General features: G+C 45.8%; 1 protein-coding gene across 1 annotated transcript in view; it reads right to left on the reverse strand.

Annotated features, from left to right (window-relative positions):
- Zyg11a (zyg-11 family member A, cell cycle regulator) overlaps nt 1-8568 on the reverse strand; it is a 34253-nt gene extending 25685 nt beyond the window's left edge. Inside the window, exons 1-2 of the mRNA XM_021660724.2 lie at nt 8479-8568; nt 4124-4289 (exon numbers count right to left, since the gene is read on the reverse strand). Coding sequence (XP_021516399.1) covers nt 4124-4289; nt 8479-8568 — 256 coding nt within the window. The remainder of the gene's footprint in view (nt 1-4123; nt 4290-8478) is intronic.
- Nucleotides 8569-20680: the final 12112 nt, after the last annotated feature.

Below are 20680 nucleotides of genomic sequence, written 5' to 3' on the forward strand. Positions count from 1 at the left end.
TTAGACTGGGACTCATTCTGTGGCCCAGCTCCCACTCCCAGCTTACATTTACATTTCTAGGAAAACCTAGCCAAGGTGATGGTGCATGCCTATAATCCCAGCTTTTAGGAGGCGGGCCAGAAGGATCACAAAGTTCAAGAGCATCCTCAACTACATATTTGAGATCAGCCTCCGGGAGGATGCATGAAACCTGGTCCAAAACAAATAAGAAAGAAAAAAACAAAACCAACTAACTTCAAGGCAGTCAATACTTGGGGTAACTTCTATTGGGAAGGAGGTGACACTAAAAAAACAAAACAAAACAAAACAAAAAACCTTTGCATTCTGTAGCATTTCAGATGTTCAGATTAAACATGTTCAAATGTATTACCAAATCCAAAATGTTCTGGCCCTAAGCACTTCAGATGAGGGAAACTCTACCCCGCAGAACAGTCAGGCATGGTGATACAGGCTGTGCTCCAGCTACTCAAAAGGATAGCTTGCATGCCAGAGTTCCAGGGAGGGAGAGAGGGAGGTAGTGGGAGAGAGGGAAGGAAGGAGAGAGAGGGAGGGATGGAGGGAGGGAGGGAGGGAAGGAAGAAAGGAAAAAAAGGAGGGAGAGAGGGAGGGAGGGAAGGAAGGAAGGAAGGAAGGAAGGAAGGAAGGAAGGAAGGAAGGAAGGGAGAGAGAGAGAGAGAGAGAGAGAGGGAGGGAGGAAGAAAAAGTCCGGCAGTGGTGGCACACATCTTTGATCCCAGCACTCAGGAGGTAGAGGCAGGAGGATCTCTGTGAGTTCAAGGCCAGCTGGGTCTACAGAGTGATTCTGGGACAGCCAAGGTTACACAGAGAAACTCTGTCTCAAAAAACCAAATTACACTTGGCACTTGCTGCTCTTGCAGAGGACCCAGGCTCAGTTCCACATGGCAGGTCAAAACCAGCTGTAACTCCAGTTCCAGGGTTCTGACACCCTTACTTGCCCTTCTTGAGCAGCAAACACACATGTGATGTACACATGTACATGCAAGAAAAACATTTATATACATAAAAAATAAAATCTTCTTTAAAAAGAAAAGAAATAGGTCTGTGTGGCAGTATGTGCATTGAGACACAAGGATCTCCATGATTTTGAGGCAAGCCTGAACCATACAGCAAGTTCCTGGCTAGCTATGCTACTTATATACTGAGACCTATCTCAAAGAAAACAAACAAACCAAAAAAAAAAAAAATTTAAAGGGCCAGAAAGCTGGTCCAACAGCTAAAGGAGCTTGCTGCAGAGTCTGGAAGCCTTTGTTTGACCACTAGAACCTGCACAGTGGAGAAAATCAACTCCTGGAGGCTGCCCTCTGACCTCCGCTCCTGTGGATACACACATACAAACCAATGAACGGAAAAACAAAGTTTTTACTCATAGAAACCAAATCTATCATAACCATTATTTCCTTCTCACTATTTGTTCCTTGTTGCTGCTTTAATTTTTGAATATTTCTTTCGTTATTTATTTGGCGGGGAGAGGCAGCTTACAGATGCCACAGTGCATGTGTGGAGTCGGAAGACAACTCACAGAATTTAGTTCTCTCTTTCCGCCATGTAGACCCCAGGGACTGAACTTGGGCCATCGGGCTTAATGGCAGCGGCCTTGGCCACTGAGCCTTCTTGCTGGTCTCTTCTATTATTTTGTTTCGCTTTCCCCAGGCAGAATATCCTCAAGCCCAGACTGGCCTCAGACTCATGACGCTGAGGATGGCTGGTCTTACAGGCCTGTGCCATGAAGTCTGGGCTCTATTTTGGTGTCCTGCAACTCACTAGATACATATTCCACCACTGAGCTACACCTTCGGCCCCGAAGAAACCTTTGAGGCTCACACCCATAATGTAGAGAATAAAGGATGAAACTACAACAAAATGTTGGAAGCCAGGGAAAAGATGGATGAATGACGATGACTGTGTTTTCTTCACCTATCAGGCTGGCAGCAGGAACAGCTTAGAAAGCTTAGATCACCTTGTAAAGACCGAGATAATCAGAGAACGATAATAAAGGTATTTTTCAAATAAGAAAGCACCAAGGTTCCTGAGGCTCCCAAAATAATACAGGCAATTGTCACTGTTGATGGCTGTCCCCTACTGCTGGAGACTCCATCTACTTTTTTCGTTTGGTTGGTTGGTTGGTTGGTTTGGTTTGATTTTTTGAGACAGGGCTTATCTGTGTAGCCGTGGCTGTCCTGACCTCTCTTTGTAGACCAAACTGGCCTCAAACTCAGAGATCCACCTGCCTCTGCCTCCCTGAGTGCTGGGATTACGGACATGCACTAGTGAGCCTGGCTAACACCATACACTTTGATTGCAGGGTACAGAATAATCAAGCTGGAACTGAGTTCAAAATTTCCTCCTTTCTGGCCAGAACTTACATAGCGCTGGAAGATGCTAAGTTTGCTGTAGGCATAAGGTTACTGTGGAATTCAAATGCTGATTTCCGTATCTCCCATATCCGGCTGCAAGCCTTGTTCTGAGACTCTCCTGTCGGAATGGTGTATAAACTCTGCTCCCCACACCAAGGGTCCACTGATATGTCAATAAAGCAGCCTACAGTCAATCACTGAGAAGGGGAGAGAATAGGGCTGGACTTCCTGCCAGCCAGGAGAGGGGAGTTCAGCCAGGTGATTCAGCCATGGTAGAGGTCTAGGAGGTACCAGGAGAGAGAACTCAGCAGGAAAGCTACAAAGTGCAAGGATCCTGGGATATACGCTGGGAGGAAACCAGATTAGCCTAGAGAGTCAAGAATAGAGCAATAACTGCTCAGTTCTTGTGTTGTGAGGCTTATTATAAACAAATATAAAGAGTCTCAGTTACTTATATGAGAGTCAGATTAAGAGTGAAACTAAGAGAAATCAACAGTTACATAAAAACAACAGCAACCGCAGGCTCCTGGGGAGAACTGGCACCAGGTCTTACTCAGCTGTGGACTATGTACACTGCAGCTACTGGGGTAGAGAGGTGGCCCCTGGGGCAATAGTGGCAAGTCTGTTACAGGGATAACCAATGGCTCTTCAGTTGGAGTTGAGGGCCAGGCCCTAAAAGGGAATTAATCTCTGGTAGTGTTTACAGTTCTTGGTACTGTTGAGTTTACTTCAGAATATGTTTATGTCCATAGATCAGTGCTGCTGCCAGCTTTGAAGAGGCTGCTTAGCTGCAGATTTTGCATTTAGTGGGACTGACTGTTGGAGCTGGGGAAATGGCTTAGTGGGTATGAGCACCTGTTACACAAACATGAACACCTGAGTTCAAATCCCAAGCTCAAGTAAAAAGCCCAGCATAATGAAACATGTGTATCACACCCCAGTGCTCTCTGAGTGTGGAGGCTGCTAGGCCTTACTGGCTGCCAGCCTAGTTCAAGGCTTAGTAAGAGACTACGTTCTCAAGGAGCTAAGGAAGAAAGTGATAGAGCAGGTCATCTGATGCCCGCTTCTAGCCTCTGCATGTGTCCACACAGGCCCCCATGCACATATAACACACACACAGACGCTGAAACAGAACCAAATGAAAGCCTTGTTGAAAGCTGAGCCCTAAATGGGTATTCTCTGTTGCCCACTTCAAGGCTCACGGAGCACTGCACAAGAGAGGGAGGGAAAGAGTGTTAAAGGCCAGAAGAGAGTGTGGAGTGTTGTGGAACACTTTCTTCATAACACAGCCATCAAATTCTTGTTTACTCAGTGGCTGTAATCAACACAAGACCTACGGAAGACCGAGCCTGTCAACATTCCGTCAGAGGAGGAAGGGCCCACCCTCCCACCCTCCCTGAGAATACAGACTTCATTTACGGTTGCTGTGCAGGGGCGTGGGACAGCTGTGGAGCGTTGTCTTAAACAGTAGCCAACAGGAAGGTGCTCCTATAAATTATCACTCACTTCAAGGACTCTGTAAGCTACCCCAGGGGGGTCACAAAAAACAAACAAACAAAAAAACAAAAACAAAAACAAAACACACTATAAGCACACACTTGAAGAAGCAGAGATAGGCAGATCTCTGTGAGTTTGAGGCCAGCCTGGTCTACAAATCGAGTTCCAGGACAGCCAGGGCTAGGCAAAGAAACCCTGTCTCAAAACAAACAAACAAAACGACTACCCTATAGAGAATGCTTAGTAAGTACCTTGCCAAGCCAACCTCTCGAGGAATTTATCAGCTATTTCCTGAGGGAAGCACCAACTCTCTGGAAAACACAATGTCCCATCAGGTCCTTTAGAACACCACTTCTCCAAGTCAGCGATCAAGACGTCCAGGCAGATGTCGAACAAAGAGTAGGGTGATGCCTCCTCCTAAGGCAGCAGACGAGGAAAAGAAAAAAAGATGTTAGAGTTCACCTGCAAACATTCAACATAAAAGTGATTGCCAATCGCAAGAGGGCTCAGAAGATAAAGGTGCTTGCCGCCAAGCCTGACGATTTGGGTCGATCTTTGGGAAGAACCAACTTCCACAAGTGGTCCTTTGCCCTCCACACGCCACACACAACGCATACTAAATTAAACAACAGTGAAACAACCAGCCAGGAATGATAGTGCACAGCTCTAATCCTAGCACTTGGGGAGGCACAGGCAGGCAGATCTCTGAGTTCAAGGCCAGCCTGGTCTTCATAGTGAGTTCCAGGCCAACCGGTATACATAGCAAGAACCTGCCTCAATAGTAGTAGTAATAATAATAATAATTATTATTATTTAATTAATAATTCTTATTATTCTGGACTCAAATGCAAACAGAAGCACAGCTTACCAAAACCTATGCGATAATGCTGAGGCATTATCTGAGAATTCTCAGTGCTTAAAGTCAGAAAGGGTCTGGTGAGAAGGCTCAGCAGGTAGAGGCAGTCGCTGCCAAGACTGTGTTTGATAACTAGGACCTATATGGTAGAAGGAGGGAACCAACACCCACAAGTTATCCTTTGACCTCTGCACTCCCACCTCTGTAGGCTCTCTGAAGTGGAAGTGTTGGTTTCTTTAAAAACTGCTTTGTTATGTAAATGTGTTTTTTTTTTTTAAATTTTAATCCCAAGGGTGGGATTAAAATAAAAGTGTGGCTGCCTCATTTACCCACAGCTGATAATTGCCTCCTGCAGCTTGGAGTGGGGCGTGGTCTTTGCCGGCTGCAGTTAGTTAATTCTGAGGACTCTGAGAGAGCATAAATACCAGAGCCAAGAGAGAGAAAGACTCCAAGAGTGAAGGCTGCTTCTCATGCTGTTGTTGGGTTGCTGGATAGCCTGACAACTGAGATTGGTATTGGTCCAAAGAACCAGATTACCCTAACCAAGCAGCCAAAGAGAACTGTCCCCTCTCCCCGCTAACCTTTCTCTCCTACCTAGTGTTGGGGTGTTGAAAAGTTTTGGTGGGATAAAGGGTGGAAAAGGGAGGTAGAGGCATAAAAAGCCAATAAAGTAGATTAAAAAAAACACACCAGCTATGCTCCTCCTAAGTAAATTTAATCTAAAAACTCAGGAAGGTCTCATAAATTACTTCATGTACCCCCAAGGTCCTAGAAAAACAACCCAATCCTAAATGTAGTACATGAGAAAGTGTTATGTTGTTCAGCTGGCCTCGGACTCTTCAGTGAATCTCCTGCCTCACCTGTCCAAGCACTGCGATTACAAACTTGAGGCACTTATGCCTGCTGTGTTCATTTATTTATATATTGTTTGGAGTTGTGAAATGAGGTCTAAGTTAATGAGATGACCTAAAAACCTGAGCTCAAGCAATCCTGTTGGGGATATAAACATGTTTTTGTTTTGGTCCCAGGTGTGGATGTGGGAATGATTCAGCAGCAGACTATTTGCTTCATGCGGGCTCTGAGAGGAGCTCTCTGCCAGATGCAGATAGTTTAAATCTGAGGACTCTGGAGAGAGAATAAATGCCAGAGCCCAGACAGTGTGGAAGCTCTGAGAAAGAAGAAGGCTGTTTCTGATTCCCCCTTGCTGCTCCTAGTTGCTGCTGTGAGACAAGAAGTTGAGGGATTGGACTGGCTCCAAGGAACCCGAGACCCTAAACAGCAGGAAACAGCTAAGAAAACTGCATCCCCTCTCCCATTAACCCTTTATCTCTCCTACCTGGTGGTGGGTGTTGGAAGGGATTAGGGTGGAGTAGAGAGAAAAATAGAAGAAATGTAAATAAAAGAATTTTTAAAAAGTAGGACAACACAGTCCTCCTCCCTCAGCCTCCTGAATAACTTTGGACTACAGGCACAAACACTTTTGGGGCTAGCAATATGTCTGTTAGTAGATACTCGTTTTCAGAGGCCTCACATCCTGTAATTCCCTGGATGAGCAAGCTAGCAGGAAAGAATTGACCACTTCCTAGAAGCTGTCTGTCCTCTTACTTCCACACACCTGCACTCCCCAAGTAATCGAAATAAATAATTTCTTAAAAGATGATTTTTTTTTTTTAATTGGTAGACGTGGTGGCACACACCTGTGAACCCAGCATTTAGGAGGTGGAGGCAGAAGAATGAAGATTATTTTCTTACGAACAGGGTCTCTCTAGGAGCCCAGTCTGACTGACCTCCACCTTGAACTCCTGCTGCCTCAGCACCCCAAGGGTTGGGAAGTGATGGACATCTCCATATTTTCTGTGTTTTAGGCAAGGTCTCTTGTATGATACACTGGCCTCAAAGTCATTCTGTAAACAAAGATGACCTTGAACTTCTAATCTTTCTACATCCACTTCCCAAGGCTGAAACAAGCAGGAGCTACCAAACTCATTTCGGCACACCCTCAGCCCACAACACACTGTCAAGCAGACAGCTTCAGCTCTCCAGCCTTCTGTCTCCGGTAAACTTTAAAAGCTAGCCCACTGGGGCTGGAAATGTAGCTTGACAGTTAAGAGAACTCGCTGCTCTTGCAGAGGTTTGGATTCCAGCACCCAAATGCCAGTTCCCAGGTCCAGGAGTGCAATGCCCCTCTTCTGACCTGTGGGCACTGCACGTGCAGGCAAAATACTCAAAAGACAGAAAATAGAAATAAATCTTTTAAAATGGACTTTTTCTGGACCCAACACTGACTGTAATTTCACCGTTAATGAGGCACGTGGCCCGCCATTAAGAGCACTGGCTGCTCTTTCAGAGGACCCAAGCTCAAATTTCTAGCACCCACGCAGCTCACAACTGTGTTAATTTCAGCTCCCGAGTAGACTGCACCCTATTCTGACCTCCATTAGTACCAGGCACAGTTCACTTAACACACATGCAGGTAAAACATATGTTTTCCCTGAAGCAGTTCAAGTTGGCAGGTATCACAGAACAGCTCACACCACAGAGGAACCCCCCAAACCTCACTGACCTGTTAATAAAATTTACTCACTGGACGGTGGTGGAGCTTCTAACACCAGTGCTGGAGAGCGACGCACAGAACAGACCCCACAAAACAGTTGTCACCCCACAAAACGTATTACAAATAACCAACAAAACCCCTGCAATCCCAGCACTTCTGATACAGAGGCAAGGTGATCAGGAATTTAGGGGCTCCCTCAGCTGCACAGGGAGCAGGAGGCCACTTGTACGACAAGGACATAAACCAAAAAACAAATTACACAGCAAGTGAGCAAAATACGGGGAATTATAAAGCTATGACCCACAACACATGAAATTAAAAAGGTGTGTGTGGGAAAGATTTAACGTTATTACTAACCAGAAAAAAAAATTACAGATAGCATGTACATTAAAAAGATAATTTAAGGCTGGGCATTAACGGTGATGCACCCCGTCGATCTCAGCACGTGGGAGGCAGAGGCAGGAGGAGCTCTGTGAGTTGGAGGAAGAAAGGCGCCGACCACAGTGGCAGACATTTGTAATCCCAGTGTTCAAGAGACTGAGGCAAAATTGAGTTTGAAGCTGGGCTGGACTACACAGGGAGACCCTGTCTCACACACTCTGGGTGTACCTCAGAGGAAAAGCAGACTACCAAGGAAGGCCTAGAGCTTCAGCTCAACATCCCAAAACACACCAAAATGCGCCATCCCCACAACCAGACTATTTCCTCCCCTCTGAATTCATTTCCGGCTAGCCCTTCTCCAGATTTTGGTTCGGTTTGGTCTCTTGTATGACAGCCCAGGCTGACTTGGAACTCTTTTGGCAATCCTCCTGCCTCAGCCTCCCAATCTTGGGACTAAGAGTCGCCATTGGATTTTTCATTCCCTGGGGAGCACGGTCAGCACATCCAGGGTCAAGTCCCAGTGCAAACCCACTCAACCCGGCATTTCCGCCTTCCACCCCGGGGAATGGAGCCGGGTGGCTGGGTGGGCGACTGAAGGGGGCACTGAGAAGAGGGGTACTGAGGAGAGGCGGAGAGAGTGGGAGTCTGAGGAGAGCGGCTGGGGGTGCCTGAGGGGAGCGGGCTCTGAGGAGAGGAGTCGGGGGCGAGGGGAGCGGTGCTGGCGTGGTTGGGGCTTGACCCCGGGGGCGCAGCGAGCACAGGCCGCGGCGTCTACGGAGCCCGGGGGCCGCCCGCCCCGGGACCCCCGCACTCACCTGCACCACGCAGCGGCCCAGCTCATCCTCCTGGGCGTCAGGCAGGGCGAGGCACCGCGGCCACAGCAACCGGTGCATCAAGTGGACCATGGCGCCCGGACGCGCGCGAGCTCGACGGTGGGCTCGCGGGGATGCTCGGGGAGCGCGGGAGCACGAGGATTCCCGACGGAAGTGCGGGAGGCTCGGGGGAGCACGAGGATTCCCGACGGGAGCTCGGGGAGGCTCGAGGGCCGTTTGACTCCCATCCGGCACATCCGCCGCGACCCCGCCCACGCCCTGTGGCCCCGCCAGCCACCTCAGCCACTTGCTGTCCCCGACGCTGGCGAGGAGGGTCCCACGGTGCGCGCGGTAGGTTCGTCTAGTTGAACTCTCTGGTTTGTTTACCTTTCCTCTTTGTGGGACTTTTCCAGACCGGGTTTTCTCTGTGTCGGCCTGTCTGTCCTGGACTCACTCTGTAGACCAGCCTGGCCTGGAACTCAGGGATCCACCTGCCTCTGCCTCCCGAGTGCTGGGGTTGGAGAATTGTGCCACCGCTGCCAGGCTTAACTATAGGTATGGTTTTTGTTAGGTTAAAGATGGCACCTAGAGCCTTGCCCATTGTAGGCGTGAGCTCTACCACGCCCCAGAATTTTAAATGCTTTTTAATCAGCTTTTTCTGTTTTGATTTTCAAGACCGGGGAGCCTGTCTTTTACTGTGTAGCCTTGACTGTCTGAACCAGGCTGTCCTCTGCCACCCAGAGCCCTGGGATTACAAGTTTGCTGCGCCTGGCAATTTTTTTTTTTTTTTAAATAAAATGCCTTTTCAAAAAAGGCCTTACCGCTAGAAGTATGACGTCTGTCATGTTTTGACTCCTAGACATGAACTAACTTTACAAGGCATTTCTAGGGGCTGCTGACCTGGCACAAGTATGAAAGGGGACAGGTGATCCCACACAGCCGCAGTGGTGCACCTGTCTGTACCGCTTCAAAACAAAACACAACATATGCCTTTATCCCAGCGCTGGGGAAGCAGAGCCAGGAGATCAGACAGTTAAGACCATCCTCCAGAGAGCAGCTTTGGAAGCAAGCCTCGGCCTCTGCCCTGTTAAGACCATCTTATTTAACGTTTGTGTATTGCTGGGATCTTGGCGAGAGACACAGAGTTTAGATTAGATCCCTTGAAGTGTTGGACTATGTAAAGCTTATTTTGCTACTGGGTGCGACCCGCTCAGAAGGTTGAAGTCAGGATTGCATATGTCTGTAAAATACTGTGAGGTCAGGCACCTCCCAGACTCCTTGTAGATGAAGGAATTCAAATGTTAAAATTAGCTTTCAAGAACAAATAGCCAGGAAATACTTTCCTTTCACAGTCTCCTCTTCTGCTAGCCAGGGGCTCTCTTTGTAACTGAAGATGACCTTGAACTTAATTCTCTGGCTTCTACCTCCCAAGGGGCAAGATGAGTAGAACACCAGGGTGGGCACAGTCGATCTTTAATCATCTTGCCAAAAGCAAAACAGGAAAGAAAATTCCGTATAGCCCCTACGGTCCTGCAAGGCAGTGAGGAACCCAGAGAGTAAAAAGGTGAGGCAGGCTGGGAGGGACATAGCCACAGCCACAGCCCTCAACAGGCAGACACTGCAGGGCCAACACCAGTTCCAGGCCTCCACCAGAACTTCCTGGGGAGTTCAGCAGAGAAAGGACTATCAAGATTGTCTTGGCCAGGACAAGCACTGTAATTCCAGCCCTCTTTCTTCCTTCTGCTTTTGGTAACACTGACAATAAAATAGGTGGAACTGAGTATTTATGTGGGAACCTTCTAGACTAGAAGATAAAAATTAACATAGCCCTCCCTGCAAGTATTCTATAAGAAGGCCTGCTAATGCAAGGTGTCCAGTCTAGTCCTGCTCCTACCTCCCCTACCCGCCCCCACAGCAGGCCATTGCTTCCCAGTCCCTGGGGACTTTTACAGCCCTCAGTGTTAGTCGAAAGGTGGCATTTCTACGACTGTCCCTGAATTTGCCTTCCTGGCTAGCTGAGTTGCAGAGGAGTGGCTGCAAGACTCCACTCCTTCATCAAATTCTAAGAGCCCCTGAGATGAAGGGATTTTCGTCTGGTGGTGGTGGCACAGGGCTTTTATCCCAGCACTTGAGTGGGAGGCAGAGGCAGCTTGAGCTCTATGGGTTCTAGGCTAGCTGGGGGCACATAGTGATACCATGTAGGGAAACACAAAGGTAACGATCTAAAAATTTCTCTGTTTGTTTGTGGCATTATCTCTCTATATAGCCCTAGCTGTTGAGAGACCAAAAAGATTAAAAATTAGCAACTATTAAGGCCTGAACTATGTGGTTGGAGAAGTCTAGTAATGCCCTGAGGGTAAGGACCTCCTTACTGCATTCAGTTAATAACAGTTTGCTAGGAAACTGGCCCATCCCCCTAGGGAGGGACACCAGGTCATTATGGTCTGGGGACCTACCTATAGCCAATCAATTCAAAATGTAGCATTTTTACCAATAGATGCTTGCCAGGCAGGAATTGGGCATGCTGGGAGGGACCAGAATCTATATATCACGCAACTAACCTGGGCACAGCACACTCAGCTCCCATCGCTTAGGCGGTGGGTGTTGTGGGCCCAAGCTGCAGCTTGTAATTTACAATAAAAAGACCCTCATGTGTTATGCAACGGAGTCGATTCCTGTAGATCTTTTGGGGCTCACAAACTGGGTATAACATTTGGAGGTTCCACCGAGATTCCAGGGCCACCCAAGACCTCAAGACTGATCCAGAGGGTCTCATACCAGCTGGTGTTAGGCCCAGCAAGGGCCTAAATATAAGAAGGTATGAAGAGAACTCAGGAAACTAATCATCCATCCATCAATACAAAAACGCAAGAGACTCTTCTTAACCATTGCACAAATGGGGTCCCCCCTGCTGGTCAGCTAGGAGTGGCCCCGAGAGACAAAGACCTTGGGTTTTTAAAAGACACAAGGCAGGAATCTCCTGGGGTTGCCTTCTTGGTGATTTAGGGTTGGAGGAAGTGTTTAACTTTTTTAAAATAATTGGTCAGTTCTGGTCACCCTTAGGTCCAGTCAGCCCTGTCGTAAATATCTGATCTTCAAGTCAGTTTGGAATTTCCTGCCAACCACAGTAAAATGTGGGAGGGTGATTAACTCATCCCATGTCTGTTCTGAGGAGTGGGGGTTACAGGCTTTGGATCAAAGGTCAGGAGAAGGATTGGGGCCATTTGGCCCAGTTTCCAAACAAAGCCCATCTCGCCGGTGATTTTTTTCTCCATTTAGTAGAGATCTCTGCTTGTTCTCTTCCTTATCTCTGCCCTCACAGAGGGCTAATGTCAGGAACTTTTACATTCCTCGGTTCTCTGGAGAAGCACTAAGAGGCTTTAATTAACATGGGCCTAAAACTTGCAAATATAAGTTTTGAGGCAATTAAAAGAAACATAGGTTACAAAGTTAGTCTGATTCTTTCACTGGTAAGTGTCGTATCTTTGTCGCTTTGTGCTTTGTGCGATGTGCAGTGTTCCCGTTGGCGCCTATCTTCTGAATTCTGTTCTGCCTCGAGGCATCTGTATGAGTGATTAAATGTGATTTAGACAGACGTGTCAAACAATCACAGTCACTGAAGTTGAGGGAGATGTCCCCCAACTTCATCAATTTCTGGAGGTGGTCTAGAACCACCCACCACTCTGAGGCTTCTGTGGCAGAGGAGCCAGAGCGGGAATCTGAAGTTCTGTTTTTACAGTACCTTACCCAGGAAGGGACTTGGACCCATCCTGGAGGAATTTCTGAAAAGCCTATGTTCGGCCTTTCCCTGAAGGGTCAGTTTTGGTCCCGGGAAATTTGGCTAGCTGGTGAGTGGTTTTTGTCTCAATGTCTCTGTGCAGTATTTGTTTGTGTCTACCTTCTGTTTTCTGTTCTGAAAGGCCTTGTGAAACTTGTTTAAAATGTGTGCCTATGTGTTTATAAGATCTATGAACGCATATGTATAGGTTACCACGTGGTATATGAAGTGTCTCAGTGCCTCCCCGCCATCTTGACTTTACCATGTGGGTTATAATGTGACCACCATCTTGGTATGGGTAAAAAAAAAAAAAAAAAAAAAGAAATCTTAGTCAGATAATTTTCATTTCCTTCTAGGTTAAAAGGATGAGTTATTTTAAATTGGTATTGGTCTTAGAAATTAAATTGTTTGCACTGGTAAATTCTGGTTTTAAAATCTGGTTTTGACTTTGATTATGGTTATACCTTGTGACTTATCTCCTACAAAAGGGGTACTTTATTTTGATATCGCAAAAATGGGTTTTAAAAATTTGTTTAAATGTTTAAGGCTATAAAATGTTTAAAGTTTATCAGGCATTTGGGTATGACAATGATCTTGGGTAGTCTAACAAAAAATTTGAAAGTTTCTCGATCCTTTTTGAAAGTTTCTTGATCCTTTGGGGAAGAATAAAAATACTTTGGTATTTATTTTATCAGTTTTACTAAATAAAACTAAGCCATATGGTTTGCACTAACTGAGAAAATTGCCGTTTTTAGAATGTATCTTATGGAGAGCTGTTTGTTAAGCTGCTTTGTTTATGGAAAAACATGTTACCACCCTGGTCTTTACCTTCAGAAAGAAAAGAGGAAGTTTCACCAAGTTCCTTAAAGCTTGTTCTAAGTTTCTTAGAGTTTATGTGACCTTGGACCATCTTCTCTGCTACAGGGAAGTAATTTTAGAGAAAGAATTTAGCAGTTTCAGAACTTTTTGTATTAATGTAACTTGTTTTTGCTTTGCCTATCAAGCAAATTGTGGATGCTGGGCTCCAGCAGGATCATGTTAGTATGGAAAGGATTTTGATGAGTTTTTATGTTGTCTGAAAAGCAAGAGAAAGCAAAAAAAGTAAGAATGTCTGGTTAAGCCAGAAAAAGGAAGCTAGGAACCTGAAGGTATATAGGATATTGCAGAAGGTTAGTGGATGTATTATAAAAAGCCAGAGAGTTAATATGATTTGAGAAAGAAATATATTTAAATATGTTATAATTCATTTAAAAAGCTGGTAATTCCTCACTGCAAAATGTTTTCTTATGCTCTTTTAAGGGGAAAGAATTCTGGCTGATAATTTTGGTGTGGCCAGAATAATTCATATAGTTTAAAATTGTTCTGTACTGTTCTGTTTTGCAGTTGGTTCTAAAACTTATTTGATCACTATGTTAGAACTTTTGGTTGTAGGGGATTGTGAATGCTCCACAATGGTTGCTGTATCATCAGCAACACCTAATGGCTATGTTTGGTTGTACCATCAGCAACACCTAATGGCTATGTTTGGTATTTTCAGTTGAAGCCTGTGCTAACACGTGGCTAGCCGCCATGATGGTTCAGGGATAGAGTGTGTGAAGCTGTAGTTTTGCTGCCATATTTGTTTAGGGCTTCCAGCTGAGTTCAGTTACACGTGGCCAGCCACCATGCTAGTCCAGAGATAAAGAGGGTGGAGTCATTGCAAGTGGTAGGAGAAGCAAGATTTGCTAGCCTCTCTATAAACTGTATCTGATTAAAAGGTTTGCTTTAATTTTAGTTCAGAAAGAGCAGATTTAAAGTTATACTAACAACTGCAGTTGGTTAAGATGTTGAGCTATATCTAGTGTCTTTGTTTAGGTTTTTTTACACAGTTTAGAGCAGATGATAAAGACAGAGTAACTCAGATATGCTGACCCTCAAGCTTGTCAGAGATCTGATGAATATGGCATTTTAACTGTGTAAGCTTATTGTGACAGAAAGTCTCGAAATCCTGGCAGTAGCTCCCCAAGGTCTCCAAGAAGATTTGGGCACAACGACAGATGACTGTGACTCTGGATTGTGGTATGCTAACCACTGGGCAATACTGCCTCAACTGGCCTACTGCTAGAGCCCAGCCTAAACTGTGGACAAAACTGTGGACACCTGGAGAGTCAATGTTTCATGTTGCTAAGGGCAAGGTGAGGCCATTCTCTCATTTGTTTCTCCACAGAAATAGACTCTTATCTTCTGTACCTGGCTGGACTGCCTCTGTTCAGGATGCCTTGAGACACAGGAGCCAGGGTCACTGCCTAGGTGATGGAATAACTAGTCATCTCTGTCATTTTGATTGGCATGTAAACTGGTATATTTATTTAGCCTTCTCATGTCTCTGAACACCTTGATGGCTATGCTAAGCTTATGGTAGCTTTACAGCTAAAGAGCAGACAGTTAGATCCACTGTTAGCTCATTGATCAGTTCATTAGCTAGAACTACTAGGTACTAGATCTCTTATTTAGAGAGGAAAACAGGTTTGCCTTGCTCACAGAATTCATGTTAGTTGTCTGTGTCTTAAGATATATATAGCTGGAATTCCCCTGCTTTAGGTGTGCTGGAAGGGACTGGGATCTATAAATTGCCCCTCTACCCTGAGCTCAGGGCGCCATTCTCCACTGGTGAGGGTGTGAGCCTGAGCTGGAGCTTGTGATAAAAAGATCCTCAAGTGTTTTGCAATCAACTTAATTCCTGGTGGTCTCACATTTATATATTTTAACTTACATGAGCAGCAGCCCAACCTCCTCATTTTTTAATTATAGAAAAAGGGAAGAATGTTAGGGTTAGGCAGCCTGCTTTTGGGTTGCCTAGCAACCTATGATGTCATCATTCGTCACCTGCCAGGTAGTCGCACTGGCAGGCGTGGTTTAGTTGCTCCATGAAAGGATCAACCTGCCACTTTATCTCTTGCTCTCTTACTCTCTTGCTCTCCCTTTTCTCTGTTGGGGAACATGTTTAGCTCTCTTCTTCCCGCTCTTTCTTTATATCCATACACTAAGCCTCATTGGATTTAAGATTGGTTGTGTTCATGGCATCATTTTTATGTAAATACTAACAGGCATGGTGGCACTAACCTTGGCGAGTTAAAGGCTAGCATGGTCTACACAGTGGGTTCCAGGACAGTGTTATACCCAGTTCGCGAGCCCCCAAAAGATCTACAGGAATCGACTCTGTTGCAAAACACATGAGGTTCTTTTTATTGTAAATTACAAGCTGCAGCTTGGGCCCACAACACCCACCGCTTAGGGGACATTGCATTTTAAACTGATTCGCTGTGGGGAGGCACAAAAGCCATTAAGAGGCTGGCTTCTGTTGTTAGGGGGGAGGGGAGATCTGGGCTGGTTTCCCAGCAATTGTATCTCTAGTGGGCAGGAAAAATTGCAGAAAGGGTGGTTCCTCCCCCCAGGTGGCTGGACATGTCTCCATGTGTCTGGCCTTTGTTCAGGCTTGTGCTTTAAACTTTAATCCAATAACCCAAAAAACTTAATTTTTGATTCTTTGGTATCTGAAAAGCAGTTCTTGGTTGCCAAGCTAGGGGGAAAGAGAGAGAAAAGAGTAATAGCAACAAAATGTCCAGATTACATGGTGAGGAGGAAAGAAGTTCCTGCCCTGAAATATCCATTGCAACAGTTAGGGACTGAGGAGTGCTGGGAGAACCTGGAGCTGCTTGTCCTGGGCCTGTAGCACACCATTCCAACCTTTTGTTATTAGTAAGTGGATGCTGGGCAGAGATTCTCTTCTGGCTACCTCCTGCTGACACTGGGGGGTGCAGTAGGGAGGTCAAAAGACTGAAATGCCAGCTGAGTCCAGGAAGAACAGGCTGTTTTGATGCTGTCCAGGGTCTATGAGAACATGCGTGGCTGGGAGGGAACGTGTGGGTTCAGCTTGACGGAAGTCTGTGAGGTCAGACTGGAACACCTGTAGGTAGCTGCTTCGGCGCTGTCGTGGATGTAGGAAACACCTGGGTCTGGCAGGATACTGGAATATATACATATTCCATATATATATAAAATGGAGAAAATTCCTTTGGGTGTACATTTAAAACTTTTGAGAGACCAGAGGTGAAAGAAAAGACTTGAATAGGGGAACCTCCATTTACCCAGTCACTGGCAGTAATTAAAAAGGCTTTGCTTTCGATCTGTCATCTCAGGAAGTTGAGGCCATGTTTGGTTACAGAGGTGAGTAAACTCAGAGGCCCTTAAAGCGGGTGCTAGGTGTACAAATATGAAACTCTCTAGAAGGCATCCCAGAGGAGAATCTGGTGGAATGGACAAATGGACTGTTCCCACTGGGCAGGCAGGAGCCAGTGACCTGTCAAGGTGTCCCAAGAGCAAGGTTTGACTCAGTAGATTAGTATGGTACAATCTGTTCCAACAGCTCTTCAGTGCTGGCCAGAGACCAAGGGCATTGTTGCCGTAGCAGACACAGTTTACCTAGCTAGGATTTCATAGATGAGGGAGAGGGAGAGGAACCATGCTGGTCCTTAGTGATTGGTCTGCCCCTCCCCTTGCTCTCTTGCTCTCTCCTCTCTCTCTGGTCAGGGTGCTCCCCCTCCCCACATATCTGTCTTTCTCTCTCCTTCCCTCCATCTCCATCTAATAAACTCTTTTATATCATATTTGTTGTATATGTGCGGCATCATTTTTAAATACTAACGAGAAACTTAGGAATCTGTTAACAGGCCACCAGCAAGGCATGTGCCACGACGCCTACCTTGAGTCTGCTTTCTTGTAGAAGCCAGGACCACCAGCCCATGGATCGCACTACTTACTGTGGCACACCACAGTAGGCTGGGCCCTCCCCCACCAATCACTGAGAAAATGTCTTACAGCTGGAAAACTGAAGCATTTTCCCAATTAAGGTTCCCTTCCTTGTGGTAATTATAGCTGTGACAAGGTTATGAGAAGCTAGTGGCTGGAGAGTAGGCCCAGTGGTTAAGAGCACTTGTCATGGATCCTTACCACTTCATTGGGCATCAGACATGCATGCACTTCACAGACAAAGCACTCGAATACACGAAATACAGGAACCTTAAAAAATTAGAAACTCGACAGCGCAGTCTCTAGAGATTATTTTATGTGTATGTGTGTTTTGCCTGCACGCATGTCCGTGTATGTATCCCTTGCATGCCTGGTGCCTGCAGAGGTCAGAAGAGGATGTCCTATCTCCAGGAACTGGAGTTTTAGATGGTTGTGAGCACCATGTGGGTACTGGGAACCCTAAGTCTTCTGGAAGATCAGCCAGTGCTTTTAACAACTGAGCCAACCCTGGGGTCCCACACCAAGGCCTAGTAAACTCGCCTTGATTTATGGTTTTCTTCGTTATGTAACACTTCATGAATATGGTGTGTGTTCCTGGGCCATGCTCACTCAAAATGACTCCAGAAGAAACTCTCTTACTGCCTGTAAGATGAGAGTTATGTCTTCTGTTGTTTTTTGTAGACACCTGGAAATGACTGATCTTTTAGAAAAATACAGAAATATTGAATAATTTACTAAACTGCCAACTTTGTTTTCTTGGCACAACTGGGCATCTTGGTAAGAGACAGGGTCTCACCAGGAAGTGGTGATGCACACCTTTAATACTAGCACTTAGGTGGCAGAGGCAGACAAATCTCTACTTCTAGGCCAACCTGGTCTACAGAGAGAGCTTCAGGACAGCCAGAGAAACACTGTCCAAAAGATTAAAAAGAAGCTGTTTGGATGCTTACCTGTATCTGTATGCCAAATTTGCCCCTGTCCAGAGGAGGGCATCAGATCCCCTGAAACTTGAGATATGGTTGTGAGTTTTCCTGTGTGTGATGGACCTGAGCAGCAACCCTCTAGAGGAGCAGTCAGTGCTCTTAATAACAGCCATCTCTGCAGACCCCCCAAAATAAGTGAGCTCCAGGACAGCCAGAGCTACCCTGTCTCAAAAGGAGATTAGTCCTTTTGAGACAGGGTTTCTCTGTGCAGCCTTGACTGTCCTGGACTCACTCTGTAGAGCAGGCTGGCCTTGAACTCGCAGAGATCTGCCTGCCTGTCTTCTGGGATTACAGGCGGGCGCCCCCAGCCTTTTCTTTAAAATTTTATTATGTGCACAATGTTCTCTCTACATCTACACACCAAAAGATCTCATCATAGATGGTTGTGAGCCACGTGTGGTTGCTGGGACTTGAACTCAGGACCCTTGGAAGAGGTTAAGTACTCTTAACCTCTGAACCATCTCTCTAGGCCAAATTCTTTATTGTAGCATCCAGTCAAGATCCAAGCTGCAGGGAGGGGCTGCAGCTTCACTTTGAAGTCTCCACTGTTAGTGACAAAAGTGATAAACCCAGGCATCATTTTCTCCAGAAATTTCAATTTTTCAAGATAGGGTTTCTCTAGCTCTGGCTGTTCTGTCCTGGAACTCCCTTTGTAGACCAGGCTAGTTTTGAACATACAGAAGTCTGTCTGCCTCTGCCTCCTTTGGAGTACTGGGATTAAAGGAGTGTACCACCAGGCAGCAGGAATTACTTTTAGACTAACTGGACTGACTATCCAGTTAGAATTAGGTGTGGTCTTTAGTCCCTATAATCACCACGGGCTGTTCTGAACACAGTTAAATAGTGTTTATTACTTATTCTTCTCCATTAAAATTAAATTCCCTGAAGGGACTTAAGCATTCTTGATAATCCTGCTACCACTGAGTGATGAATCCAGACCTTTTGACACTTTTTTTTTTTTATGTGTGTGTGCGTCTCAACTATATCACACAGCTGGCCTTGACCTTGAGACTTCAGTCTTCCAAGTGCTGGCAAGCCAGTTCCAGCCTGAGTATTTCATTAAGGAATGATGTCCTAGTGGATGGACTTCTGCAGACTTCAAAAATCATGAGGGATTACTGAGGGACACAAAGATTGGCTTAATACTAAAATTTGAAGTATCTGGACTGAAAGACACACGTTACATAAAATTTGTGACATTTATTTAGGCAAAAAAAAAAAAAACCCAATCTGTACATACAACACTAATACTTGAGTGGTGTTCTATGTGAATACACAGCATGGTTCACATGCAGAGTACCCCCGTGCACCAGGCCATAGCTGGGACAGCACCAGCCCAGGCAACCCAGAAGATATCTGAAATTCACATACATTCAACTTTCTGATGGCTTTTCATTTCTTGAAAAGAGTTAAACTCCATCAGAGTTCAAGCAAGATAGTTTCTCACATGTGGAAAGCCCAGAATTTGACAGGAATCCTGCAAAATTGGAGATTTTGTCATTAATTTATTTTGGACTTTTCAGACAGGATCTGTCAGTTTATACCAAGAGGGCCTGGACCTTCTTTAGTAGCTCAGGCCAGCCCCATCAAGGTCCTGCTCTGCCTCCTGAGTGCACGGTAAAAAGTTGACTGATTTTCTTCTGTTTACCTGTGCATGGATGTGGGTGTGAGTGTGCACACGTGGATACGGAGGACACCTTGTGGGAATCGGGCCTCTCCTTCCACTGTGCAGATTCCACCACAGGACACTCGGGCCTCTTGGCAAGCACCTTTACCTGCTAAGCTATCTTACGCACTGGCCCACAAGTCGGTGACTGAGGTTTCTTCAGACTGTCTAAGAATACAAACCTGGACATAACATTCTTCAATTTTCAGAGGAAAACTACTCTAAAGAGTTTCCCTTTATGAAAGTATCTCGGCTTTTCATTACTTAAGGAACTTCTTCCTTCAAAGTTGATTAATATAAGGTTAACTATATTAATATAAGGTTAATTATATTAGTCTGATGTGCCGGGGGGGGGGCAGCAAACACCTGTAATCCCAGCATTCGGGAGGCAAAGGCGGGCTCTCTTCAACTCTGTGAGTTCAAGACCAGCCTGGTCAACAAAGCCACTTTAGGGCAGCCAAGGCTACACAGAGAAACCCTGTCTTGAGAGAAAAACAAAACCCTCAAAATGTCCCATAAAGTAAGCTCAAAGTCAAGTGTTTAAGTCAAGTGTTTACCAGTAATAAAATAGATTTATGATTTGCCACAAAGTAATTTTGATAAATTTTGAAAAACTATGAAAACCTTGCCTGGTCTACAGATGGAGTTCCGGGACAGCCAGGGCTACACAGAGAAACCCTCTAGAACTCAGATCCACCGGCCTCTGCCTCTGGAGTGCTAGGATTAAACAGTGTGATGACACATCTGGCTATAATTGTGTTTTTGAGGTGGGATCTTATTATGTCACCCAGGCTCATTTTAAACTGGTGACTCCCTTAAGTCCTCAAACCATCCTCCTGCTTCAGCCTCCCTTGCAGCTGGGAATGTAAGGGTGTAGCCCAAGACGGTGTGGAACCCAGGATCTTCCTGGCCCAGCACTTGCATGTTAGGTTACAGACACGTGCTAACACACTGCTTGGAATATTTCCACTCCTCGCTGGTCTGTCTGTC

This window comes from Meriones unguiculatus, chromosome 12 (assembly GCF_030254825.1).
Source record: "Meriones unguiculatus strain TT.TT164.6M chromosome 12, Bangor_MerUng_6.1, whole genome shotgun sequence".
NCBI classification, from domain to species: domain Eukaryota; kingdom Metazoa; phylum Chordata; class Mammalia; order Rodentia; family Muridae; genus Meriones; species Meriones unguiculatus.